General features: G+C 38.2%; 1 protein-coding gene across 1 annotated transcript in view; it reads right to left on the bottom strand.

Moving 5' to 3' along the window:
- Positions 1–186: 186 nt before the first annotated feature.
- LOC129102886 (myocyte-specific enhancer factor 2C-like) overlaps positions 187–20,303 on the bottom strand; it is a 22,632-nt gene continuing 2,515 nt past the window's right edge. Inside the window, 12 exon segments of the mRNA XM_054613172.1 lie at positions 187–360; positions 363–470; positions 473–546; positions 682–802; positions 1,289–1,418; positions 1,918–1,943; positions 1,946–2,077; positions 2,835–2,879; positions 3,637–3,835; positions 3,916–4,059; positions 12,922–13,125; positions 16,259–16,444. Coding sequence (XP_054469147.1) covers positions 200–360; positions 363–470; positions 473–546; positions 682–802; positions 1,289–1,418; positions 1,918–1,943; positions 1,946–2,077; positions 2,835–2,879; positions 3,637–3,835; positions 3,916–4,059; positions 12,922–13,125; positions 16,259–16,312 — 1,398 coding nt within the window. The 5' untranslated portion in view covers positions 16,313–16,444 and the 3' untranslated portion in view covers positions 187–199.

Below are 20,303 nucleotides of genomic sequence, written 5' to 3'. Positions count from 1 at the left end.
AGAAGGTCACTGTATCATATGAAACTGTTTGACTCCGCCCCCTCTCACGCACATAGCACACCCACTCAGTACAGGAAGAATATGATAATAATAATAATAATAATAACAATAACACTATAAGGTAACTTTGACTACACCTCCCCCCTCCTCCTCCTCCTCCTCCTCCTCCTCCTCCTCCTCCGGCCTCAGACGCCTCCCATCATGTGGCCCAGCCCTCCGCTAGCCTCATCCGTTTCACCGACGGGCTGTGGCGCTCCTCGTGCGTGGGCAGCGGCTGGAGGAGGAAGTTGCCGTGGTGATCCTCGCGCTCCTCGCTGCCTTCGTACGAGCTCCCGCAGCTGGAGGCGCTGTCGCCGGGGAGCGGCCCGCGGCGGTGGCGTAACCAAGCGTGGTCGCTCCTCCTCCTACTCCTCCTCCTCCTCCGATGAGGCCGGCGCCCATCATGCCGACGCCCCGGTCTCTGGGGGGGAGGCCGGCTCGGACTTGATATGGAGGTTCGGGTGGTGGCCGGAGGAGAGGTTCAGGTTGGAGGTCTGACACAAAGTCCTGGAGGACGAGAGGAAGAGGAAGAGGAAGAGGAAGAGGAGACCTTTTCATGATATGTTTCAACATACTATGATATAACATCTTTAAAACTTTATTGATGTGTTTGTCTCCCCCATCTCTCAGAAAGCTCCTCACCCCATGTGTCCGAGTGCTGAGTGCTGAAGGTTCTGTATCTGCTGTTGCTGCCAGCTTGTTACCGATCCGAGACCAGAACCTCCGAACCCGGACAGAGAGGACAGGTCGCTGCTGAGGAACTCTGAGGAAACACAATGAATCAAAGTCAATCAGATCTGTGTTTCTGACTTTTTTTACTTTTTAAAGAGACGAGATTCTCAAAGGACCGCAACGGTACAAACAAGAACATGATGCATGCTGGAGATCAGAGGTTCTACAAGGGTTCTACTCAAACCAATGACTGTTGATATCAAGAATAATGTTAACAATCACTTCAATCTTTATATTTGATATCCACAGCATCTGTGTGTTTCTTGAGAACCGTTCTGCTATATGTGGCTGAAGAACAGCATTGTTTGACTGAAGAGTGAGTCTTTGTTATCAATAAAACTATTGCATTTTTGGTTTGCTGTGTTTATTTCAAAAAATGTTGCAGGGTGTAAAGTATAGCACGTCGAAAAATATCATGAATGAAAAATATCATGAAAAACGTCTTTAAATAAGGTTTTGAATGCATGTGGAGTATTTCCACAGTGTAGTATTAGTACTTCTGTTCTGTAGTAATCACCTGTTCCATAAGAAGAGGACAGCGTGGACGGATAACCGCCCATCAGCTGTCCAGGTAGAGTCTGAGCAGAGAGGGAGACGGCCGGAGACGACAACGTCTGAGCCGACTGAGAGTGATTTATCCTCTGGTTCTACAAAAACAAAAGTTATATACATTATATATATATACTACACAGCTTCACATACTGGTACTCTGATACTAAAACCCTTGTTCAAGTAAAAGTGTGTGAGTATAGAGATGCAGTACAGTAAAAAGTACAATATGTACCTCTGAGATGTTCATATTTTTATTGTATTTTTTTTTAAACTATCTAATACTACATAAATAACTATTTTATTATTCTTGTTGTACTCACCAACATCAGATCAAAATCCTCACACTGGAGCGCAGCATTAAAAACACAGTGAGACTACATGATATAAATAAATATAAATATAAATATAAATATAAATATAAATATAAATATAAAAATAAAAAATAAAAATAAAAAATAAAAAATAAAAAATAAAAATAAAAAATAAAAAATATAAATAAATATAAATAACAGACTTTTCAGTGAAATCAACACATTAAAACAATATAAATCAAAACGATTAATGTTTAAATAGAGATAAAGAAGCATCACTCACGATGGGGGCCATGTTGCACTTGTTGGCGGGGGCATCAGCGTGCGGAGGTCGGGCTTACGGCTCATGCTCATTGGAGGAGGACTCTTCTCCTGAAGGCTCTTAGAGACTCCTGGAGACAGAAGACCAGGAGAGGAGCAGTGGGTACTGTAGACACCGTTACCTAGAGACAGACAGACAGACAGACAGACAGACAGACAGACAGACAGACAGACAGACAGACAGACAGACAGACAGACAGACAGACAGACAGACAGACAGACAGACAGGCAGACAGACAGACAGACAGGCAGACAGACAGACAGACAGACAGACAGACAGGCAGACAGGCAGACAGACAGGCAGACAGACAGGCAGACAGACAGACAGGCAGATGGAGGTTCATGATTAATAAGAATTTATTATATAAACAAACATTAATGTATCACTGTAGACATGAACTGGATGAGAACCTGATATAAATATCTCTGAATCAGAGGAAATAACTTTTATTGATGTTGTTGGAATATTAGAATGTATTGTGTATAAAATAAAATAAAACAAAACAAAACAAAATAAAATACATGATTTAATATAATATATGTTGCATAATTATAATATTTTGGGATTACATTTTTCATGTTTAACATTTACAAATTAAAATCTTATTGTATTTCTTAATAATTTATCATCCCTTTGTCTTTATTCTCTTTTAATTTTAATCAATTCATTATTAGTCTCTCTCATATGTCTTGATCTACTGTGTTTCTATATTTCTTTGTAATATTTGTATTTTCATAATACATCTGGTTTTGCTCTTCTGTCCTTGTTGATTTTCTTCATACTATTAATAACATTGTTTTCTTCCATTTTAATATAAAGATGAGATTGTTGAACAGTTCACTGGTCTCCAGTGAATAATGAATAAACATGATTCTTACCCACAGTGGAGACCACAGACGTCTGCAGCTCTGAGCCCATCAGTCCTACAGACACAAAACCCAAGTTCAGATAAATACATGTTACATATTTGGTTGTAAAGTATTTTCTACTAATAAACATTATTTAGTTGATATAGTTCCATGGTTCAACTGAAAGAAACAAAGATCCTCTGAGCCTCAGTTGAATAAGAAGAAACTAAATCAGCATTATTTGGAAAAAGAAACTAGAAGCTTAGATTTAAGGAACAGCTTCCTGTTTCAGTGTCAAGATCTTCACAATAAAAGCAGCCCAACCAAGACTACCATTACTAACTAAATGATCCAGCTCTGATACAAATTCCAGCCTTTTGTAAAGTATTTTTCTTTCATTATTTTTCTATCATTATTTCTTTATTTTCTTTCCATTTATTATTTTATTCGTTTTTTCTTTTATATATATATATATATATAAATATATGAGATTGCTTGATTATTATTACTATAATTATTACTTTAAATTTAATTATGTGCCCTGTTTTTTTAGGTCTTATGTCAGGGACTGAAAAAATAAAAAAAATAAAAGCAGCCTATAACAAGCTGGAATTAATTTTAGTGAAGCTCTTCTTCAGACTTCACAAAAGAAATAGAAGGTTAGTCCAGAGTTAGCACTGCTGGAATATCGGCTTCATTTAAACCTGTTCTAACAATATTTACAGTTCAATAATTAAAATAATCTAACATTAAATTCAACAGGATTGTCCCTTTAAATAAAAAAAGAGCTGATTCATAAGTTTTAGCAGAATTTATCGTGATGCTTCCTCACCTGCGTTTCCGGCGCTGGAGGGCCTCTGAGGCGACATGCTGTTTCTCTGCAGAGAGGTGTGTGTGTGTGTGTGAGAGATGGGCAGCAGGTTGTGGTTTCCTAACCCACAGTTGATCCCGGGGTGGGAGTACAGCAGACCACTGGGAGTACTGGGAGGGATGGAGACGCCCATGTCGTAGCTGGAGGGAACCAGACCCTGCTGGAGGAGGGGGGGGTCAGTCAGTCAGTCAGCTGTTACATATATAAATATATATAAATACATATATATAGTGAACGTACACAGAGCCTCTGTCTGTTGATCATCAGGTCGATGTCCTCGTTGATCTTCCGGTACTTGTCGTCGGACTCTGGGCTCTGACCCGCAGAGTCGTCGGCCTCGATGTCGGGACTGTCGCAGCCGTTTAAACCCTTTTTACGCAGCGTCTGCACGAGGAGAGACAAACAGACAAACATCTGGATTAATATGGGAAACAGATCAAATCCATAAACTGTTTTTATTGGATTTATAGATGAAACAACGAGTCAATTCATAGGAAACAAGTTCAAAGATTTATCGTTTTTCGAAGCAAAATATAAAATATTTGCATCTCTGATGGGAATATTTTCTCCTTTTCCTTTTCACATGTGACAGTAAATTTATTATTTTTGAGTTTTGGTCTGTTGGTCGGACAAAACAAGTAATCTGTAACTGTAAAAATAAATAAAGAAAATAATCAGCAGATTGTTCAATAAAAGAAAACGTGTTGCTGTATAAACTGTCAGAGGAACAAACACATCAAGTAAACTTTATATTTGAAGTACTTCAAATACATGTTGTATTTGTCTGTTTTACTGTGAGGTAATATAAAGGGCTGGCTGATTTAAATTAAAGTACAACTGCATTAAAAAAACAACTTTAGTTACTCTGATGATAAAAAAAGATACACAGTGGTGTAAAGTACCTCAAATACTGTACATAAGTACAATTTTACGGTACTTTACATGTTTTTTTCTCCATTTATTTGATAACTATATTCTGATTATTTAAATAGAATATAATCAACTAATAAATTATTATGTTTTATTATACATTAAACTACCAGCAATTTATAAAGTGAGTTTAAGATTAAAGTGATGAACACATTAATGCATTAACAATGATAATACAATAATATAATAAATAATATCATGCATATTGTGTATTTTAACTTTTGATATTTAAGTATATTTTGATGCTAATGAAGCTATCAATAACTCTGTTAAATCACACCTCAGTGATGTTAAAGATTAAATGTAAGCAGCATCTCATTCCACCACCAGAGGGCGCCGTCTGATGAGAAATCCACTTCTGAGACTTCAGTATTTTAAAGCCAAACAATCTAAACAAGTTTAGTTTGATAAGAACAACTAGAAGTACTAGTTGTAGTTGTATATGTGTGTTGTAAAAGTCTGTAAAAAGGAAAGTACTAATGCCTCAAAGTTTGAATTGAGTATTTCCTTTTCCTACTACTTTATACTTTGTCTTCTTTTCATCTCAGAGGGAAATACTGTACTTTTTACTGCACTACGTTTATTTAAAAACGTTAGTTACTTTACAGATTCAGATTATAAATGATGATGTATTATTACAGATTAAACTATCAGCAGTATATAAAGTCGTTAAAATGAACTCAACCTTTAAAGTTATTATTAATTATTATAATACAATAATATAATATATATTACTCTGCATAAGTAGTACTTAAAGTACTTTTGGTACTTTAAGTTTATTTTGATGATGACTTACTCTGTAACATTTTTTGAATGTAGCACTTGAATGTACTTCTACACTGTAGTAATACTACTTTTCCTTAAGTATAAGATCCAAGGACGTCTTCCACCACTGTGTGTGTGTGTGTGTGTGTGTGTGTGTGTGTGTGTGTGTGTGTGTGTGTGTGTGTGTGTGTGTGTGTGTGTGTGTGTGTGTGTGTGTGTGTGTGGTTGTGTGGTTGTGACAGACTGGACTAATGGGCTGTGAAGTGCTGAAGCAGATGACTGAGAGCCAAAACCACATACTGTACAAAACACACACACACACACACACACACACACACACACACACACACACACACACACACACACACACATAGAGGGCTCAGTGGTTGGCCCGGTGCAGATATCCCACTCATCCCAGTCATGTCCACCTGTTTGGCTTCAGAGAGGAGGGAGGGGAAGGGAAGGTCTCGGGTGAGAGGAGGGGGGTGATGGGGGAGGGGGGGGGGCAGCTCCCACCAATACTAGCGTGTCTCCCGCAGCGATGGCCGTAGAAGGCTATTTTTTGCTCGGCGGCGTTTCTCGTCGTCACTTCCTCTCAGTCTGTCAATCTGGCTCGTCTATTAAAACATTAAAGCCAGACACACACACACACACACACACACACACACACACACACACACACACACACACACACACACACACACACACACACTCTGTACTAACCACTAAACACCCACCGCTTCCTTTTCCGATAAAATGAAAACAGTCCGTCTGGGTAACTTTGATGCAGACGGGAAAATAAGTTGAACTATTTTGATAATTCCTTTAAAGCCTTTAAACAACTTCTGTTTTTTTAAACAATGACTGATTATCAAGTTGAACTTTATTTCCAAAGAACTTTTCTCTCACTTCCTTCACCTGATGAATGTGAGTCCCAGATTCTCTGTGATTAATTGGAATAAAACTTTAATGTTCTTTGGAATATAGAGAAAAGGTGGAGTCCAATATTCTCTCTCTTTTAGCTCTGTTTTCGGTCTCCACCACCTCTGGAAGGGAACATCTGTCTCTTTAGCTGCTAAATGCACCGTAATGTCCCAATTTAGACATTTGTGTTTGGTGAAAGGGTTGATAAAAATAAATAGTTTGCTGTTAAGATGCTATCAACTTTGATTTCCTTTGGAATACAGAGGAAAGATTGAGTCAATATTCTCTCTTTTAGCTCTGTTTTGGTCTCCACCACCAACATGTTCATTAACTTTATACGTCCATAATATGTCAAACTTGTGTGTTGAGTTAGAAGAACTTGTGATTAATTTGAATAAAACTTTTGATATCCGTTGGAATATAGTCCAATAATCTGTTCTTTATCTCCAACATAATATACATTATACATTATACATTATATATTATATATTATAGTAGCTCTTAATGGTACTTAAAGGGAAGTACTTCAGTAAAATATTCTTCAGTTACTTTAAACCACTGGAATGTTTGAATGTGTGGCAGGTGGGTTGCAACAGCTTCCTGCAGACAGGGGAGGGAGACAGCTGAAGGGAGGAGGAGGAGGAGGAGGAGGAGGAGGAGGAGGAGGAGGAGGAGGATGCCATAACATCACACCCTCCTCCTCCTCCTCCTCCTCCTCCCTCCTTCATCTACTCCTCCACCCTCTGCTTTTCTTTTTCCATCGATTTTGTAATTTCTTTTTGCAGTTTCACTTCCTTAAACTGGTCTTTTTTTACGTGGGTGGTCTCCTCCTCTTCCTCCTCCTCTTCCTCCTCCTCCACATTACATAGTGCTATGAGTGCATGAGTGTGTGTGTGTGTGTGTGTGTGTGTGTGTGTGTGTGTGTGTGTGTGTGTGTGTGTGTGTGTGTGTGTGTGTGTGTGCAGCTTTAACACCATCCCTCTACCAGTAGATTCAACTTTGCTCCACTTATGAACGTATTTACTGGACCTTCATGTTCTAAGATGTTCCCTTTACAGAACTATGAGCTTAAATTTGGTATAAATTTGACTTCATCGTCTCCTCTTCGACGCTCCACACAGATCTCATGTGACCTTCTTCACATTCACACATGAAACAAACACAAACTTCATATTTACGAGGAGCTATTAATGTGTTATAACTGAAGAAAAATCTCCTCCTACTGTGTATCTCCATTAAACATCTAATAATCTCATAATGGAAGTCGCTGGAAATACTTGAAACGCATGTTTTCTTTAAAAAATCACCAAAACTACACCGTTTATCAGCTGGAAGCTATACAAAACGTCATCATCTTTCCGACGGTCCTTGAACACATCATGTGTGACAAACTCCACCGCCAGAATAAGTTACAGAAACTAAACATTTTATTCTAAATGTCTCATTTAAAATCTCGCCACAAATAAACCGTTTGCTTTAATCAGATTCTGATAAAAACATTAAATTCTGAGCTCCTCAGTGAAACTATGAAGACATGATTGATTCATCTGAGACCAACAGTCATGTGACAACAAATCAGTGAAACTTTGACTGAACTTCAGGCTGCTGAACACAGAGCAGAGAGGAGAGGCTGGAGAAATGTAAATAATTCAATAAATATAGTATGTAAAGCCTTTTTTCCAACACTGGTAACACTTTGAAACAAAGTTGGATATATAGATTTAATTGTCTAATTTTAGTAAAATAAATGATCATGAAATCAACTTTCTTTCTTTCTTTTTTTATGATTTATGTCATTATAACTGTGTTATTCTACACTAAAGACATGTTTGAGTTCTCTCTACTACTGATCTGTTTCCATAGAGGAGCAGGACTTTTATTTTGAAATTAAAATCAAAAACACCCAAAACTGCTTTGGGGTTCAAACTTCTTATTAAACATGAAATATGCTGAAATAACACCTCCTCCACTGTGATGAGACATAAACTGAACTGGTTAAACTGGTCATGGAGGAAAAAAAGGAAGGAGGTTGTGGTGAACTGAAGTTTTTTCCTCCTCACACAGTTTACACTGTTACACACACACACACACACACACACACACACACACACACACACACACACACACACACACACACACACACACACACACACACACACACACACACACACACACACACACACACACACACACCCCGTCATGGCTATTCTTAGCTGTGTACTGGGATATTTTTAGACCACTACCGGTTTCCAGCCATTTAGCTGGGAGGGATCGCAGCCAACACAAAGGAACTGGACCGACTCTGAGACACATGTGAGCCTCAGAGTGTGTGTGTGTGTGTGTGTGTGTTCAAATCTGTTTCTAATCTGACACAACACGCACACACACACACAACCCGTCACACACACACACACACACACACACACACACACACACACACACACACACACACACACACACACACACACACACTGCAGCAGGCCTCAGTAAAATAAGGTTAACAGAGTAAAAGTGAGGAATGCAGAACTCCTCAGTTTTATAAATAGCAGCAAGGTTCCCAGGCTAAAGCAACACAATACACTACGCTGATAGTTATCTAACACACACACACACCACACACACACACACACACACACACACACACACACACACACACACATAGAGGCAACATGCCAACCCGCCACATGAGGGGGAAAGCAGAAAAAAAGTGATGACCAAAACAAAGGAGCCTCTCTTCTGCTGAATTCCTGTCTGCTAGATTTTTCTTTGAGTCTTTTCACAGCTTCAACGATCATCTGCTGCAAAAAAACGACTCACTTTTTCCATTTTTCTCTTTCTAAATTTACAGTTAACTGACTTATCGCCTAAGAAAATGTTTGAGAGTTTAATTTAAAACTATAATATCATATTTAATAACTCTTCACATAAGTTGAGCACAAAGATCTGATTCTATAAAGAAGCTAAAGCTGTCAGATGGAAGTTTAAAGTAGCAGAAAATGGGAATACTCAAGTACAAGTACATCAATTATGTACTTCAGTTTGAGTAAACTCCACCAGATTGTTGAAACATTAAACATTTCTTGGTTCCAGCTTCTCAGTTGTGAAAATGTTACTGCTTTTTCTTTGTCTGATTTGATGGAAAATGTAATCTCTTTGCAATTTAGACATTTCTTTTTAGACAAACGAGTCATTTGAGGACGTCACTTTGGACTTTTGGAAATTGTAGCCGACTTTCTTTATTCACAACAGACTTTTTATGGACAAACTAATATGCAGAAAATAAAGGCAGCTATTAATTATAGCCTTAAAAAACATATGCGCTCTCTTAAAAAATGTAATTATGAAGAGAATAATCATCACAAGATGCATAGGAATTAATTATTCATGAAATTAGTTTCCTGTATTTTATGTGATATTAATCTGAATATATTTGAAAGTTTTTTTAACTGTTGGTTTGATGGAAGAAGATTCTGATGTTGATGTTTTCAGGAAAGCAACTGTTGGTTGCAGCCATACGAAACATACGAGACACATTATGAATTAAAATATGAAGAGAACAAAAGGAAAATGTGAAACTGATAAACAGCATCCATCTGTTCCAGCTTCTCTTTCACATTTTTATGTGGTAATAAACTGAATATATTTGTTTTTTAAATGCTGGTCGGATAAAAGAAGAATCTGCTGGGTCAACTCAAAATAATTGAAAGATTCATTAAAAAATTTAAATAATCAATAGTTACAGACTTTTTTATTAAAGCTAGACTGAAACAAAATGCTAAACTTTCCTTTGTGCTCTTAAAAAGTTCAAAAGTTCAAAATTTAGCATTTAGCGGTGCTTAGCATAAAGACTGGGCGCAGGTGGAAACAGCTAGCTCGCTCGGTGTAATGTTAAATAAACACATAGCAACACATAGCCAGCTGTTTCCTGTCTTTATGCTAAGCTAGGCTAGCTACATCCTGACGCCAGCTCTATGCTTCATCAGATTCTCTCACAAACGGAGCGTTACATCCTTTAAAATCTGGCCTCTCGCCGTCGGAGCGGCGGCCGTGACCTCTGCACGCCGTCGAGTCGAGACATGTGTCGTTGTTGAGTCACAGCGAGAGGTCACACATGTCCTCATCATCCAATCAGAGAGGCTGCCAGATTAAGAGCTGCAGCGTGTTGGCCGAGAATCAAATGATACCAGCTGATTGAATCACGCTGCGATCATGTGTGTGTGAACAATCACACAATCACACAATCACACTCACACTCACACTCACACACACACACACACACACAAACAGCCTGAGTCCATTAAAACGACATAAAAAGTAACAACTTTTATCTCGTATCAGATGATTTATTTCCTAAATGTCTGCAGACGTCTTGACTTCCTCAGCGTGATAATTAAGTCATTTATAAAAAACATCATTACAACTGTTGTTTGCCAAAAATCTTAATTTAAGGTCCTCTTACTGAAACAACTCTTTAACAAAACATTTTTATGTCAATTTGTGATTTTTTTTATTGTGAATTTGAGACTTTAATTTTTCTTCTTTTTTTTTTTTTACCTACAATGGTCCTATCTCCAGGCCAAGCACCCCCCCCACCACTCCTCTCTGCTGCCTCGGGGTGACTGGTTGCCCCGTCGCTCAGAGGTCCCTGCAGCCGATCCACCCGGTCACAGCTTCTTTCTGTCCTGACCCCTCAGTGGAGGAATGAACTCCCCACTGACCTCAGGACAGCAGAGTCACTGCCCATCTTTAACCTCACCTCTTCATGAAGTACTACCCTGAGCCTTCCTCGTAGCACTTATTGTATTCATATTAGTTTGTTTCTGTACTTTTGCTCTGGTTTCTGCTCTTAGATGCTTGTTTAAGAAAGGAGATGCACTTATGACTTCTGGTGACTAGTAACGTGGATCCACAGAGCAGTAAATAAACCGGTCGGTTCACACTGTGGATAACTAGCAGAGATGAAGACGGATTATGATAACGAGATAAATGGGATTGTGGGAGATTACACAGGATTACAGAAAGGGTAAACCCGGTTCTGATGGTGGGGGGGGATGTCAAGAGGCCATGTGAGCGGTCGCGTGGAGGGAAACAGCTCAGGTGTAGCCGCTCAAACACAGTGTGACATGTGACCCTGTGTTACACAGGTGAGCACTGGGAACACCTGGGCGTTCTTCTTCAACACGATGCCACAAAACACACTTTTATGTTTTACTGGTTTAATGTGATTATTTATGTTTATTTATGGTTAATTATTGGAGAAAAGTTCACCCCTACTACACAAACAAACTGTCTCAAATAAGAAGCATTTCATTTTTATTGTATAAAACTTTTTCAGGAGGCATAAAAAACGTTTCTTCCACTAAACTCCTGTTGGCTCTGTGACCTTTGACCTGGTGTTCTTAACAGAGATGGTGTGTTCAAGTGTTCAGAAACTAGTTCACCTGCTATTGCGTTCCTCTGATGATGTTACATAAATCAGAATAAAGGTCAGAGCAGCACCGACTGTGAGGACACAAAGCTGTCACATAATGCTGTCACATAATGCTGCCACATAATGCTGCCACATAATGCTGCCACACACACATGTTCATGTTTCAGACAGTTAGCTCTGACTGAGTTTCTTTACGGGTTAATTTGCAGAGTCCAAGCTGAGGTCTTGTTCAACATCCAAGATATGCAGATTACACTCAAAGAACATGAGGTATATAGCAAATATTCTCATTTAATACTGATAGCTAATTATTTTGTCTATTAAAAAACTTTGAAATAGTTGAAAATAGTGAGAAATTTCACATTATTTTCATCAAATAATAATAATTCACTGTTTTGTCTGTAGAAATGCTTAATATAAAGAAAAAGGTCCATTATAATTATCATATTGTCTATGTCATTTCTTAAATGTCTTATTTTATCTATTGACACTTAACATTCAAAGATATTCTGTTTAAAATCAAAGACCATGAAGAAAACAAGCAAATGTTTAAATTTAATATTCATATTTACTTGTTTAATCTCTAAAAATGTCCCAAAATAGTGAAAAACGTCCATTGTAATAAAGCCAAATATGGCATTTTTAAATGTCTTGTTTAATCTGACACTACTATCAAAGAAAACTAAGAAAATGAGCAAACATTTACATTGAATATTAACATTCAATTGATTTGTGTACAAATATGAAAAACATACAATATATTTATTTTGTAAATAATCTATATGATGTCTTCAAATGTCCAACAGTCAAAAACTTAAAGATATTCAGTTTACTGTCACATGAAATGATCATAATACAGAAGCTTTAACCGATGAATGTTAGAAATTTTAGCTTAAAATGCTTTAAACCACCAATCAATAATCTGAAAAATCCTGTCGATTGATTAAATCAATAAGTAGACTAGTATTTATTAAGTGGAACAACATTTGGGACGCTGGAACCAGAATTTTTTTGGCCATTTTGCTTTTAAAAAATGACCTTTATCTTTCCCTGTTAATTGAGTAATCAATTAATCGATCAATTGTTTCCTCTCTACATCCGGTGTGTGTGTGTGTGTGTGTGTGTGTGTGTGTGTGTGTGTGTGTGTGTGTGTGTGTGTGTGTGTGTGTGTGTGTGTGTGTGTGTGTGTTACTTACATCCACGATGTCGGAGTTGGTCCGGCTCTCGTGGGGCTCGTTGTACTCGGTGTACTTGAGCAGTACTTTGTCCATGTCGGTGCTGGCGTACTGGAACAGCTTGTTGGTGCTGTTGAAGATGATGAGGGCGATCTCACAGTCACACAACACGCTCAGCTCGTAGGCCTTCTTCATCAGGCCGAACTTACGCTTGGTGAACGTCACCTGGAGACAAAGAAAAATAAATATAAATATAAATGGTCTTTATTGGTGGATTAAGATGATTAAAGGGACATTCTGGAGCATTATTAACTACTTTAAAAAGGACCATTACAGTGATGATGTATGTTTATCAAACTATTCTAATGTGTTGTTTTTGCCTCTACGTCCAAATTTTGCAGCAACTGTTGTATGGATTGACATTCATGTTCCCCAGAGGATGAATTCAACTGACTTATGTGATCCTCCGATTTTTCCCCGTTCACATTTATGGCTTTTAAGGGAATGTTTCAACAATTATTGGATGTATTTTCATGTAATTTGGTACACGCATTCATGTTGCCCAGAGGATGAATCATACTGACTAATATTTCAACAATTATTGTATCTATTGTCCTGAAATTTGGGACAGAACTTCATGTTTCCCAGAGGATGATTCCTACTGACTTCGAAGATCCTGACTCTTCCTCTTTCACATGTATGTCTTTTAAAGGAAATATTTCAACAATGATTTGATTTATTTTCATGAAGATTGGTACAAACAATCATGTAACTGAAGAGCCACCATTAGGTCGACATGTGGTACAGAGCGAAACATCTGGAGAACTATTTGATGGATTGCCCTGACATTTTGACATTCATTGTCACCAGTGGATGAAGTATACTTACTTAAATTTCAACAATTATTGAATGTGTTTCCATGAAATGTGGGACAAACATTCATGTTCCCCAGAGGATGAGTCCTACTGACTTCGTAGATCCTCTGATTTTTCCTCTTTCAAATTTATGGCTTTTAGTGGAATATTTCAACAACTATTGGATGTATTGTCATGACATTTGGTACAGATGTTCATGTCCCCCAGAGGATGAAGTCTACTGACTTTGGTGATCCTCAGACTTTTCCTCTACCTCTCAACAATTATTATATGTACTGTCATGATATTTGGAACATACATTCATGTTCCCCTCAGGATGAATTGTAATAACTTTGGGGACTTTTAGAGCGCCATCATCGACATATTGCTTGATCCAATAAGTAGCCTCAGCTGTTCTCTGTGTTTTATGATAAATAGCAAATGTTAGCATGCTAACCTTCTGAACTAAGATAGAGAACATGGTAAACATTACACCTGCTAGCATTTAGCTTAGCCCAAATACAGCCCAACAGAGCTGCTAGCATGGCTGTCCACTCTCAGTACTATTTTCTTCGAACTTGGGTGTATTTTTTTACTCTTCCAGGCATTTTCATTTCAGTACAAGATGAAGAGACGCAGTGCAGACAGTTAAAAATCAATCTGCACTTAAACAGCATCACCACACATGAATAATGAAACTAAAAGCACACTTTAAGTTCACGGTGATGGATTACACGTCTCATGAAAGTTTCAAGAGCCTGCTAATTGATTTTCAATACTTGACTGGAACGGAATTGAACTGTAGGAAACTGCAGATTGCAACTTGTATTTTTGTGTCTTTATTTTGGAGGTCAAACTGAAAATGATTCTAGTAATAATCCCTCATTGCTCAGGAATAACTGTGTGGACACTTCTGTAAACACTGTAGGTCAAAGTTGAAGCAGGAAGTTGGTCAGTGGTGGATGTTTACAACTCAGAGTTTGGGTCTAAATCTTACTGTTCACTTTTATTTTCTCTTCTGAATAAGTTTAATTCGGCAGAAAGTTTCATTCCAAACTGATTGTCTGATTGCTCGACTGTTTATTAAATCTATTTTTAGTGATATTGTTCCAATATGTACGCAATTAACTCGCAAAAATACAATGTTATCATAACCAGAGCTATGAAAATAAAGTAGTAGTAAAAATGAGTCCTTCAGGGAGCTAAAATATATAAACACACTCCTTTAAAGATAAAGCTACACACAAATAAATAAACATACGTATAGCATCGTACAGTCCAGTGACGAGGTCAGACCTTCCCCCACTAACGGGGGTCAGGAAGCACATGTTCCTCCACTTCCTGTCAAAACAGGAAGAGAGGAACTGCTCCCCCAGACAAGACTTGAGTGTGTATGTGTGTGTGTGTGTGTGTGTGTGTGTGTGTGTGTGTGTGTGTGTGTGTGTGTGTGTGTGTGTGTGTGTGTGTGTGTGTGTGTGTGTGTGTGTGTGTGTGTGTGCCCCCATTGACAATAAGCTCTCATTACTCAGTTTGTCGTCTCCTCCTGTGACGATCACATGACGTGACATCACCAGTTTGAGGAAGTACAGCGAGTCCTTTGGCCGGTGATGTGTTCGTGTGTCATTTTCAGATGCAGAAAAACAAAACATCTCTGGCTTGAAGTGTCTGTTACAGTTATGTGTTTATGTCGTTTGGACCTGAGTGACTATATTTCAACAAATTCACAGAAACACGACGATTTGAAAAGTTTAAAGACATTAATAAGATAAGTGTTTTCTTTTGTCTCAGGCTGCATCTTAACTTGAAGTTAAAGCTACTTGAAAACTCATTCTCTCTAGTGAATCCACAAATTAAACTATTTTCCCATCAATTTTATACTTTATGAAATATTGAATTTATAATGTAATTTAATACATTTTTACACACATGCTGCTTTGTAAAATGTTTAACTGGATAGAGGAGGTTGTGTTTCCTGTTCGTTTGTCCAATTACTAAAAAACTGATGGCCTGGATTTCATGGAACTTGGTGGAAAAGTGAATCATGCACCAAAAAAGAATCCAAATCAGAAGGCGGAAAAACACTGAATCATTATTTTTACCTTTTTTAAACCTCTTTTTCTTCACATAGCAAATAAATTTAATTCACATTAGGGCTGAACAATTTACAAAAAATTGTAATTGTGATTATTTTGACGAGAGCTAACGATAATTTACACATTATTATTCTCATTTTCATTGAAATAGATATTGAAATAAATACAGAGTGATGTTTTCTCATGTCTCATGCCAGGTCGTCTCTGCAGCAACACAATATTTAATAAATAAACAGTATTATCCCATGTCGGCTTTTCCAAATATTACCCCTACTGCAATTTTTTTTTTTACTGCAATTTCTAAAAATCTGACTTAAATCTTTCAACTTGAGCTAAAAAAAATGAAGCTCATTCTGGGTTTCATGAATGTACCGAGACGAGAGGAAAAGGAAGTGTCTTCTGTTTACTTACGTGTCTGTTCCGTTCGTCCATAATCCGAGCTATCTGAATCTTTTTCCTCCCCATCTTGGCTCTTTTGTTTGTTTTTCCTTCTTCTTCTTCACAAACGTCTTCTTCTTCTTCTTCTCTGGTTCTTTTGTTTGACTTCAAGGTCCTCACAGATTTTTTTCACTTTTCAATCCCAAAACCGTCTGTCTCCTTTAAAAAAGACACACAAAAAAATAAACATCAGGGTTAAATGAATCATGTCCATTCACACACACACACACACACACACACACACACACACACACACACACACACACACACACACACACACACACACACACACACACACACACACACACACACACACAAGTGGGGGTAATGTACACGAGGAAGTGAAACCATCCGGCTGTCAGAATGCAAATAATAAAAAGTGGTGAGTTCAGCACCGTCACAAAAATAACATCTGGAGGATTTTCGGAAAACCGAACAAAAAAAAGATTTTTGATTTTCCTGTCTGGGTGGAGCCATAGACTGTATATCATTATTCCCTCAGTTTACATTGTAAACATGAGTTTATGGTCTCAATCTCTAGTTTCAAGTCTTCTTCAATACAGCATGATGTTCATTTAGTAAATGATGCTCCATTTAGAGTCAAACAGACCATAAAGCAGGGGATGCTTTAGGGCGGGGCTACACACTGATTGACAGGTCCACACCAGAGACGTAGTCCGGTCTTGGAGTTTTCCATGTTTTCGTCTTACAACTTTAACCCTTTCAATGTGTTTTCACTTCATAAAAGGTTTTTTCTTGTTGTCTAAAAATGTTTTATTCAACGTTTGTTTGTATTTAGCTCAACCCTCTCGTGTCACTTCTGGTTGCAAAAAAACAAAATGGCGAAGTCCAAAAAACCAAGATGGCGACAACCAAAAGTCCGCAAACCAATGGATGACGTCCCGGTCTCTACGTCCACTTCTTATATACACTCTGTGGTCCAACTGGAAATTTTCCTGACTATTATAAATTAGGGGTTTTGGAATAATGGGCCGTCCCTTTGTGGTGGACAAAGACGTAAGAAATACAAGTCGCAAGAAAAAACACTTGAGCTAACGTCTACATGTGTTTCATTTCACATGTAGGGATATAGGGGTTATAACATACCTGTGCACTAGGAAGCACAGTCACAAACCACAACGTAAATAAAAAAAGAAGAGATCAGGAACTGAAATTTGAAGAAATTCTGGTTCACCTTGATTCGACGGGACAATGACAACGAGATAGGCAACAATATGAAATGCCTTGAAGACGCATTGACTATGTGCAACGCCTAAAATACAACTACTCGCCTCACAGGTCTGCACTCGTCTGTCAGCCTCTTTGACCTGCTGTTACCCATAATCCCCTTCTCTGCCTACATTTGCAAAGAAGGTTACGTGCATCTTAGGTGAAGAAGAACTCCACCTTTAGAGGAAAAGATACCGAAGGTGAACAGTGAGATTATTCCCCAAACAATCCGTTTACGTCCATCACAGTTTACAGATCTATAGAATAAAGTGATTTATTTTCCATAACGGACAGAAACGATGTCCGAAACTGCAAAAATAAGTTTAAATAAAATCAGTATTTCACTGAAACATCATGTGTTCATGAACTTACACATGAAATCAGCACTACCAACACGTTTCTGACCCTTTAACCTCGGACCCAGCTCCGTCACATTAAAGCCCTTCAGCCTTTAAACACTGTTAAGTTTAAGGAAAGTCTCCTCCCAGGATGTGATATTGTCTTTTAGCCGTCAACACATCTGTTGTTCAGCAGGAGAACCGGATTAAAGGCCGACCTGTGCAGCCAGTGGATCTGTGTTTACGGGCCATGTGACCCGTGTTCTGCTGCTGAAGTGAAGCTTAAGAGCTCGGGATCACACACACACACACACACACACACACACACACACACACACACACACACACACACACACACACACACACACACACACACACACACACGGCAGGTTTTCTTGGCAGCTCTCTGCCGTCATCACAGCGAGTGAAGAGAAAGACAAAGAGGCGACAGGAAGTAGAGAATGAAATAGTGAATCGTGAAGACGTGAGAGGATGATGATGACGAAGGTGTGATATCCGAAACACAAAGACAGAAAAGCTTCCTTTTAGCTAATAACGTTCTTCAAATGATGATTCGTCTCCATCATCATCATTATTAAAGTTGCATAATATAAGACTAAAGGTAGCTACCAATGACTAGAAATGAAGCCGCTTATATTATTTGGTCTAAACATGTCTTTTTCCCAGAGTGACATTCATAAAAGTCCCAAAACACCAAAAAATATTAAGTTTACTGTGACTGAAACCAGGAAATTCAAAAATCCTTACGGCTGAGAGGCTGGAACTTCCCTTTTTTATTTTTGGGGGGTGAAAAAAAAACCCTGATTTTAAGCTATTTATAGAATAGAAGTTTTTCTTTTTTAGCAATAACCAATCAATTTATTCACATTCATACATTTACTGTAATTCCCTTTCTGTAAACTATAGCACATGCATTTTCCTTAAATATAGAAATGAATTAATAAACATATAAATACATTTCCATAACGGGATTCAAATTGCATAAAAACAAGTTAGCAATGCTATCAAGCAGTAGCTAACAGACTCCTTCGTCTGTCTAGAGTCTCATTAATGAACCTGTTCTCCCTATACAACCTTAAACTGCTTTGTCAATAATGTTTCGAAGGAAATGTTTTTTATCCCGGATTAAGTTTGTTTTATACAAAAGTGTCTAATGATAGTCCAAACACAGGACTTTCACTCAGGAGACCGATGTTCGTGTCCCGCGATGAAACCAAAAGTCGACGTTGATTTATTTTAACTTTACGTTAAAAGTTTCGCACAAAACGTACTTTAAGACAAATCGGATAAAACAAGGTACTCTTCTTCTGTATTTCTGACGATAAACTCCTCAAAGCTCATCGATACTTTCAAACAAAACTGAAGGAACAATAGTCGGAAGAAACCTTTGCTGTATTGAAAAGTAACTACAGGAAACATAATCTACATTCTTATCATCAACAAATGCTTTGAAAATACTACATTCAGCAGCAAATTGATCCTACTGAACGTATTTTGATTTCAAACAGTCAGTAACAAACTGCAGCTTTTTAATGGATAAGTCTGTTAATGGGTTCGTCAATCCACAGACAATTCATGAACGAAGCAAAAATGTCCAATTATTGTCTTTTTCCAGCTTTTTGAATGTCTCATTTGATTGTACATTGAATCAGACTTTTTGTAGCATTCTGCACTTTTCTTCTTACATTTTATAGACTAAAGAAACAGATCCATAAACAACGACAGTAATCAATACTCTCGTGTGTGATTCCCCGTCTCCTCTCTCTGGTTTTCTACATTAAGGAATGTGTGAATACGAACAGAGAGCGTCTGTGTTTTCACTACAATAAAACCAAATAAACACTTTCAGGCAGCGACACGCCGCCCGGAGAGCGTCACACGAATATCTGGAGTCTGAGTCACGCTGCCGGTGATTTAATACGAAGCTCCAGGAAATAAAAAAATAAAAACCAGCAGCAGGTTTAAATTTAGAGCTCTCTCAGACGAGCACACTCAGCATGAAAAAGAAAAGGGGAATTTTAGGCCAAACTGAGACGTTGAGACGTTTAAAGGGAAGATTACATAAAACAATAAAAATCAGAGTCTGTGTGATTTAATGCAGAGCTTGATCTTTTCCAGGACGACAGCAGATCTCCACCCACGAGAACAAACCTCCACCCTATTTATAGACGCAGCGTAAAGCTCCAAAAATAAAAGAGTGAACTTTTTACCCCAAACAACAATACGACTGCTTTCTGGTTCACAGAGATGGAAATCAGACTCTCTCTCTCTCTCTCTCTCTCTCGTTCTCAGCTGCTCTCGCTTTCTCGACGTCGTGCCAGTTATTTTTCCAGGTTTTTGCATGAGTGCTGTTCGTTTTGTGTGTCTGCACAGCGGAGAGCTAATGGGGGACATGTGGCAGTGCCCTTGTTTTCCTTGGCAGGACGCTG

The sequence above is a fragment of the Anoplopoma fimbria genome, chromosome 14, assembly GCF_027596085.1.
Source record: "Anoplopoma fimbria isolate UVic2021 breed Golden Eagle Sablefish chromosome 14, Afim_UVic_2022, whole genome shotgun sequence".
In the NCBI taxonomy this organism is placed as follows: Eukaryota; Metazoa; Chordata; class Actinopteri; order Perciformes; family Anoplopomatidae; genus Anoplopoma; species Anoplopoma fimbria.
The sequence above is the reverse complement of the archived record's forward strand: the minus strand, read 5'-3'. Positions and strand labels throughout refer to the sequence as shown.